Consider the following 9,236-nt stretch of genomic DNA (forward strand, 5'->3'; position numbering starts at 1 on the left):
TTGAACGTATCGTCTCATTTCAATGGGACCTTAAATACATCGCATGGCTCTCGTATGCTGTGCGATGTTCATGCGATTACGATGCAAGGTTCCCCTTTGGAATCAATGGAAACACTTCTGATTACGCAAGAGGATCAGAATTTCACAGAAGCGATGCACGGTGTTTTTGCCTGAAAATCAACTCGCATCAGCGGGTAAAATGCACATGGACAAGCAGGATATTGGGCCGAGTTTTCCAGCCTGATGTCGCACTCGCTCTTGTGCAGTTAGCCTGGGTGAGCCTTCACACTTGCGAGAAAATTGTGCGGTTTTTGAGCGATGTGAGGGTGAGTGAAAATGCAGAATTAACCAATCATTTTCAATGGTTTCATTCCCATTTGCGATGTTTTTACTCATGAGATCTGAAGTGGAAAAAAAAAATCACAGCGTGTCTTATCTCTCTGCGTTTTGTTTTTTGTTTTAATCTCCCAGGTTTCCCGATGGAGCCTCCTTTTTATCAGATTGCAAAGCACGAACTTTGAAATTTTGTGCGATGCGCTTTTAACATTAGAAACTCCTATTGTCTATTTCGTAAGTAAATTGCGAAAAAATCTAACCCAAAAAAAACGCGCGAAAAAAAATCACAAGTGGCAGCGATATTTTTGTGAGAAAAAGTAGTGCTGATGCTCAAAAATTGCATATGCCTGTACTGTTCCTGTGCGGGCCCCTGATTTCATACAGAGGCACATGTAGGCACTTCCTTAATAAAGCAACTATTGTGCCACGAGGAGCCACCATATGGCAACACAAAAAGTGAATAGGGGTCTATGAAGGTGCAGAGGAACCCTGCTGTACTTCCATCCCCCAATTGATTTACTCTGCTGCCTTCTGCTTCTAGTCTTGTAAAATTATATTTCAGATCTGCATTAGAATCACGTGTCGGATGATCAGATCGAAGCAATTTCGCAGCCTTAGGGTGCATTCACATGAACGTATATCGGCTCGGTTTTCACGCCGAGCCGATATACGTCGTCCTCATGTGCAGGGGGGGGAGGATGGAAGAGCCAGGAGCAGGAACTGAGCTCCCGCCCCCTCTCTGCCTCCTCTCCGCCCCTCTGCACTATTTGCAATGGGGAGAGGCGGGACGGGTGCAGGGCTAATTCTCGGAACTTAGCCCCTCAGAGCACTGCTCCTGGCTCTTCCATCCTCCCCCCTTCCTGCACATGAGGACGACGTATATCGGCTCGGCGTGAAAACCGAGCCGATATACGTTCGTGGGAATGCAGCCCCCAACTGCTGTTAAAGAGGTTGCCGAGTTGTAAACAAGTGATTGCCTATCCTTAAGATAGATCATCAATAATAGAACGGCATAGGTCCATCTGCAGAGACCCCACCTATCAGCTCTTCTCTGGGCTTGCGGTGCTTGCGTACTAAACTGATTTCTGCAGGAAGCAGACAGCTCCGTTCTTACTGTAGTGGCTAGGCTTTGTATTGTAGACCAAATTCTTATTGAAGTGAATGGGAAATTTACCTGCAAAACCAAGCCTGGTCTTTACATCAAGAATGGAGCTGTCTGGTTCCTGTAGAAGTCAGCTCAGTGCAAAAGCACAACAGCTTAGCAAACAACTGAACAGTAAACAACTCATCAGCAGGGGTCCCGGACAGAAGCCCCCCCCCCCCATCCCCACCAATATACTATTGATGCCCATCTTGTAAATAGGCCATCGCTAGTTTACAACTAGACCCCTTTAAATCCATCTCTCTGCTTGTATTTGAGTAGATTCTGTCACTTGTATCCATGAAATCCTCAGAAAAAGAAGCTACTTAGAAAAAAGTCAAGTCTAAAAAAGTAACTGCTTTATATTGTATATTTTTTCTTTTCAGTCCTACAGAGAGAAAACAGGTCAATTCGATTAAGAGGTTGTTAGGGTCTGAACTATTAATAATGAATTCTCAGGCTAAGTTATCAGTGGTCGATCAACAGGGTGCGCCATTCGGGAACCCCAACCATCAGCTGTTTTCCAGCCCGCTATCAGTGTGCGTGAAGATGGAATCTGGCAGCTCTGTCCACATTGCAGCTGCCCGGGCTGATATTGCAGGCACTATTCCCATTGAATTCAGTGGGAGCTGCGCCTGCAATACCAACCAGGGCCACTGCAATGTGGGCAGTGCTGTCAGCAGGCTGGATAACAGCTGATCGTCGAGGATCCTGAACAGCAGACCCCACCAATCAATCATTAATGACCTATCCTAAGGATAGGTTATCAAGAGTTTAGACCCCTACAACCCCCTTTAAGGTTGACAGATATTGTTATCTCTTTAAAAAAATGTCTTCTCCTTCCAGCTGTAAAGGATTTTGTCCTCATCCCAGTACACACCACTCCAAAAGACGCCGTCCAGGAGATTGACGAGCTATATGACGTCTATCTGGCGGTTAAAGAAAAGTGGGGGACTCGGGTAATGGAGAACTGTCCCTTCTTCTGTTATTTATACAGTGCTAAACTATGACATGAAGTGATGGGCTGAGGGTGTAGATGGGTTCCTCCTAGAGATGAGCGAACCTACTCGTTTCGAGTAATTACTTGATCGAGCACCGCGATTTTCAAGTACTTCAGTACTCGGGTGAAAAGATTCGGGGGGCGCCGAGGAGAGGCGTGGCGGAGTGGGGGGTAGCAGCGGGGAACAGGGGGGAGCCCTCTCTCTCCCTCTCCCCCCCACTCCCCGCTGCAACCCCCCACTCACCCACGGCGCCCCCCAAATCTTTTCGCCCGAGTACGGCAGTACTCAAAAATCGCGGCGCTCGGGCGAAAGAGGGGCGTGGCCGAGTAGGCTCACTCATCTCTAGTTCCTACCCCCCGAGGAGCTTCCAATCAAATTTTTTTCATGGCAAGCAAAATATACAATTTGAAAGTATAGTGTAAAATTGGCCATATATAAGTTAATCAGAAGTTATCACAGGAGCTAAAATGTGGTCATTTGGTTGCATTTCCTTACAAAGATATTGGAATTTTTCTTTCCAGATAAGGCGGACATTTTGTAAAAGTGACAACAGGAAGTAGAGACAAAATAGTTGCTACTTTGAAATTAGTTTCTCAGAAATTGATGACTATTTTGTTATTAATTGAACTTTGTCGTAACCAGCTAATGACCACCCGGTGTAAATGCATGGCGGGCAGTTGTGGGTGGTATATGGGCTCAGGAGGCAAGCTTCCGCCATGCTTAGCAGCTGCTAGCTGTTTCTGACAGCTGATACCCACCTGCAATGGCTGTGATCAGAACTAGCTCTGATTGTGGCTGTTAACTTTTTAGATGCGGTTGTCAAAGCTGACAGTGTGTCTAAGCAAACCAGTTAGGGGGGCACCCCTCTGACATCCCAGTGGCCTTGCCCACTGGACATGATTGCAGGAACAGATGGTTGGCTGGCTCCCAGGGCTGTCATGTATTGTAGTCAATTAAGCCCAGTCTGCAACAAGGCAAAATAGACTAACATTGAAGTGCACTGCTATATAGAAGTATTGCAGTATATTGTAGGAGCAATCAAGTGATCAAAAGTTGAAGTGCCCTGTGGGGACCAAAAAAAAAGATTAAAATAAGTATACTTAAAAAATTTTAAGATATATATTAAAAAAAAAAGTAAAATTCCAAACCATTAAAATATGTCATTATTCATCCTACATAGTGAACAGCGGAGGTAAAAACTATTTTTCTTACATAAAAAGTGATTCGAATATGGGATGTACCCTAAAATAGTACCATTAAAAACTACAGTTCAGCCCACAATAAGAAGCCCACACAGCCCCATCGACCGAAAAATAAAAAGTTATGGGTCTTGGAACATAGTGACAGAAAGTAATTTTTTTTAGAAATTTTCTTTTTTAATTTTTTGAAAGTAATAATACATAAACTGTATAAATTTCTCATTTCGACATTTGTACTGAACTGCAGAATACCGTGACCCATGACCGTACTGACCGAAAAACAGAAATCAAAATGTTTTGCTTTTTTTCTACTTCACCACAGTTAAAAATTGTTAAAACATTTTTTAAAATATTATATGGCCCATAATATAGTACTATTAAAAAATATAGCTCGTCCCACAAAAAAACGCTCATACGACTAGAAAAATATGAGAAATTGTGGGTCATAAAAGGGTTAAACTACTAGTTTACCATGTGTTTCTGAGGACAACCAATATGGCTGCACTTCCTGTTACTACAAATTACAATATCTCTGTACATGAAAAAAAAAGGCCAACCTCTGGCTGTGGCTTTAACGTCTTGTTTAACGATATTTGGTCAGTGCTAGGTTCTGGGAGGAGAATCACTTTAAGGCTAGGCCTACATGGTGATATATAGTCCATGTAGGCCTAGTTAAATGTATGGCTGAAACGGTGAGGGTCATTGCTTATTGCCCATCCATGATACTGGGGTCATTGTTTTATCTTCTTAGATGTTCACACTACAGCTAATGTGGCCACTAGGAAATGTCACAGTAGATACCACTACAACGTGAATGTTGCAGCTAGTATCGGCCTAAGACTTGGTCTACAGAGTGAAGGGTACTGACTGACAATGAACATGTGGGTCAGTGCTGGTTCATTATGTTCACATGGGCAGATGACATGCAGCATAGCTAAGAACAATCATTGATACGATCATTCGTCCCCATACTGCTGTCATTGGTTAGCTGTACATCTCGACGTCCAGATATACGTATGTACAACTTTCCAGTGAGTGTTTGCTCATTCATTTGCTGATCTTAGCACGTTCACAGCAATTTAGATGGTGGCACTGCACCCTTATAGAGACCCGTGTTAAGGCATCAGAAATGCAGTCTGAAGCTCTGAAGGATTGTGAGTTCAATCCTCTTGTGGTTCAGATATAGGACTATAAGTTTGACTCATCCTTCCGAGGTCAGTAAAATGAGTACCCAGCTTGCGAGGGGCAAAGGATAGCTGGGGAAGGCAATGGCAAACCACCCCGCAAAACCAGTCTGCCAAGAAGACATCACAATGTGATGTCACCCTAGTGCTTACCTTTACGCTACTGCACCCTTTCCCCTTTCACAGCATGCTGTTTCACAGCACAGAGAAGCAGGGCCCAATTTCTGAGATGCCTTTCGTGCTTGGCCAATCAGATCTCTCCCCTTGCTGCTTCTTCTCCCCTCTCACAGCATGCTGTGTCACAGAGAGAAAACTACAGCTGCACCCTCTTTGATCCATCTTCTACTCACTATATTACTACTAACACATTTTTGCTGAAGGGTGAGGAAAATACATTAAAACTTTTCTCCATACAGAATATTATACTTCTTGGAGATTTCAATGCAGATGGGTCATATGTCTCAAACCGAAGAATGAAAACGATACGACTGAGGACTGATAAATGTTTCCATTGGTTGATTGCTGATGACAAAGACACTACAGCCACCAATACGACAGACTACTCATATGACCGGTATGTATCTACACAGAAGCTCTATTGCAAAACCAATGATGGTTCTTGAGGGAATTGACACTTTTTGCCAAAAATGTTTGCAGTGCAGGTTGGAAAGTCCCTGGCAACACGTAGCTTGAAGGGACAAGGACCCCGAAAATGTCCTTGTATATGCTGCGTATTCAGGGACAGAAAACCGCTCAGGCCCGTGTGAATGAGCCCTCAGACTGGCTTTGGGACCTGCTGCGCTTCAGGGGACTTCAAGCTACCCATACAGTATAAATAAGGGCGGCAAGTGAAATGGCCCAAAGGAAAGTAAACTTTTTTTCCCCTATCTTTCATCTTTAGGATAGTTGTACATGAGGATCTCATCCAACATATTGTCCCTGACTCGGCCAAGCCCTTCAACTTCCAGCGAGAATACAAACTGACAGACAAGGAGGTGAGCTAGAGTTCTGAAATACAAATGCTGCAGCACTTTTTCTGAGATCTCTGCATCGTACTGTGCCTCTGTTATTCCTCCTGGAAATATATGAATACATTTGACAACTGAGCATTACTGTTCTTTTTGTCAATAGGGTGTGTTCCTACAGTATGATACACCCCAGTGACAAGGAAGAATAGTGACAGCTAGTTGTCAATATAAGGTACCTTAACACGAGACTACTATCGTTTGAATAACTGCTCCTGGAAAGAGTGAATGCAAATGATAACCGTTCCAAAAAATATGGCCACCAACAGCGTGACGAGCAATAATTTACTTACTAGTTGCTTCGTTTCAACGCACTAAAAATAAAAGTTGATCAAAAGCCATCTGGTGCAAAGTCACAGACGATCGAATTTGAACAAATCTGCACGGAGATCTCCCCTACATACAGGGGCGTAACTAAAGGCTCAGGGGCGCTGATGCAAAACGTGAGCTGGGGCCCCCCCCTTTATCTGTATCTGTACCCGTACCCATACCTAAACCATGCTGCACAGAGACATAACTTGAAGCTTCTGGGCCCCGATGCAAAACCTGTAGCAGGGCCCCCAACTATAATGTTTTATTCATAGTACTGGGCTCCCTATATGGAGAAGAGAGGCCTTATGGGCCCCCTAATGCTCCTGGGCCCGGGTGCAACCGCATCCCCTGCACCCTCTATAGTTACGCCCCTGCCTACATATGATGTGTCAACAAGCAACTAATGATCAATAAGCGCTCGGTGTAAAAGGCAAATTAACGACCGTCCTTTGTACACTTCCATTGCTTTCAAATTTTCTGAGCGACTAATTGAGCAATAGTTGCTCAGTGCAAAAGGTATCCTTAGGGCTCCTTCACACTATTGTATTTGCACACACAATAAGCAGAGAATAGAACCCATTGATATCAATGAGTTTGTACACATTTCCTGTTTTTGCATGCACATTTCTTTCACGGGAAAAAATAATAAAAAAAAACAAAAACATGCTATTTTCCTAGCAAAGGTCCCCATTGAAGTCTCTGAGAGTTTCACAAATGCACAATTCCGCTGGAAAAAGAGCACAACTGGACCTCATTAGGCTAAATAGCCATTTAAATTAGGGCATATTAGTCTTCTGCACTCAAATGAATATGCCCTACGTGCGTAAAAAGTACATACAAATGCGCGTATATGTGCGTAAATCAACCGTGTTCATACCACAAGTACATCCGTGTGAAGGAGCCATTAGTCACACATTTCCAGGAGGGATAATAGAAGAACAGCACGATGCAGCGTATTAAGAAAAGCTGTTCTAGCACGTTCATGGTAGTAGTTACTAAGAGACATGGTAGCAGGTCCTCGTTAAAAGTGGTTTTGGTGGCGAAACCCCTATTGCCTCCACACAGGATAGGTAGTAAATGTTGGATTACTGGAGGTCTGACCACTGTGATCCCCAGGCATCATGAGAACAACACACCCATACTGCGCCATGTAAATGGACATCGACCACTGCTCTGTTCACTTTATTGGAACTGACAGGGAGAGCCAAGCACTCTGCTCATCTATCTCCCTAGACAGCTGATCATACATGCACACCACTGCTCTATTCACTAGGGGGGGCTCAAGGTGCACCATTTTTGTGCTATCTGGGGGTTCCAGTGACCAGTATCCTGGCAATCAGTATTTTATTATTTAGCCTTTGGGTAGGCAATAGTGCTTTTGGTGTGATGAAACATTGTGGGTGGGGTGGTAAAATATGATGTTCATAACCTCCGCTGTCATTACACCTGACTGCAGGCGCTGGCCGTAAGTGACCACTACCCGGTAGAAGTGGAGATGAAACCGGCAAAAGGAAAAGCTACCAAGAAGAATTGACCCAAGCCGCATTCCACCATGTTTCCCTTTACGGAACGTTCATTATTTTTATACTGCCGCATGATAATCTCAATACCTGAACTCCCATAGTTCTACTAAACCAAACTTAACCCCTTAAGGACCTGACAGTTTTTAGGGATTTTACTCATGTGCTGGTTTTACTGCCCTGCTTTCCTCTTCAGCTACCAAATTATTTTTGCTTTTTAAAAAAAAATATCTATCTTTTTTCACTGAATTTTTTCTATATTGTTAGGGGTATAAAAAAAAAAGTATTTCAGTTTATAGTTTTTAAAATTAGTATATTTTCGCTAAACTTTTTCACGGTTTGATATGTAATCTATATAGTCTCTGATTACAGGGCACATATGGAAACAGTTTTGGTTGGCGTCAGATCATTTTCTTTTTTAGATATTTTATTCTGTAATTTTGTTTTACTTATTTTTGTAACTTTTTTTAGCATCTATGTCGCCATGACGTTATATAAGACCACTGGGGAACACTGTTTTTTTTTTTTATTATTTTTAACTTCACATCCATAGGAGCCCCAGTTACAGGTAAAAGCATTCCCCTGTAGTGACAGTAGTCACTAACAGAGCTGATATGGCTCTGCTAGGACCCTGCAGCTGTGCCTTGGTAGGGAAGCACCTGATGGTCACATGATCACCAGATCAAATACAGTGTTTCCCTGAAAATAAGACAGTGTCTAATATTAATTTAACTTTTTTACATGTATAGCTGCCTGGACACTATTTAAATTGGCTTTTTAAATTAACTGTTAGCAGGGCTTAATTTCTGAGTAGGGCTTATATTTCAAGCATCCTCAAAAAGCCTGAAAAATCATTTTGCATCCTCAAAAATTCTGGAAAATCATGCTAGGTCTTATTTTCAGAGAAACAGGGTAGCTGTAGTAACACTCACTTTCCATCTTCACTGCATAGCACTCAATGAGTTAAAACCAGTTTCTGCCTTCTCCTCCGGGTCCTCGGCTGTGAATAACAGCCAAGGACCAGACCTGTTACATTACAGGAGCTTTAATTCTGCACAATATATATATATATATATATATATATATATATATATATATATATTTTTTTTTTTTTTAACTCATCGATCAGGATTAAAGCCCAGGACAAAGCGTCATAAATTTACTGTGCCTGGTCCTTAAGGGGTTAAAACCCTGTAGAACCCTATGGTGATCCAAGTGCAGTTCACCATATCTGCAGGGTCCAGCTGTCGTAGCTGTTTTATAAGCGTATGAAACTGGCCTTAAATCAGCTGATTTATAGTTTAAAAATCAAACCATGGACCACTCTCATCCTGTTATCGACAGCAATTCACACACCCCAAAGGCAGGTAAAAGACCAACAACAGAAGAAAATCCAGATGGAAGTGATTAAAAGGACTGAAGGATCAGTTTACACTGCGTTTGTTGATAGTCTGCAACCATGGTAACACACAAATCAACATAGAAGCTGTATATACAAAAATGAGCGACATTATTATT

General features: G+C 42.7%; 1 protein-coding gene across 3 annotated transcripts in view; it reads left to right on the forward strand.

Moving 5' to 3' along the window:
* Nucleotides 1-8,778, forward strand: part of LOC136621300 (deoxyribonuclease-1-like) — a 35,232-nt gene extending 26,454 nt beyond the window's left edge. For all 3 annotated transcript variants that reach the window (XM_066596713.1, XM_066596716.1, XM_066596715.1), the window contains exons 8-11: nucleotides 2,324-2,436; nucleotides 5,278-5,435; nucleotides 5,763-5,856; nucleotides 7,655-8,778. In XM_066596713.1, the coding sequence (XP_066452810.1) occupies nucleotides 2,324-2,436; nucleotides 5,278-5,435; nucleotides 5,763-5,856; nucleotides 7,655-7,732 (443 nt within the window). In that variant the 3' untranslated portion in view covers nucleotides 7,733-8,778. The remainder of the gene's footprint in view (nucleotides 1-2,323; nucleotides 2,437-5,277; nucleotides 5,436-5,762; nucleotides 5,857-7,654) is intronic.
* The last annotated feature ends 458 nt before the right edge of the window (nucleotides 8,779-9,236 follow it).

Source organism: Eleutherodactylus coqui, chromosome 3 (assembly GCF_035609145.1).
Source record: "Eleutherodactylus coqui strain aEleCoq1 chromosome 3, aEleCoq1.hap1, whole genome shotgun sequence".
Taxonomy (NCBI): Eukaryota; Metazoa; Chordata; class Amphibia; order Anura; family Eleutherodactylidae; genus Eleutherodactylus; species Eleutherodactylus coqui.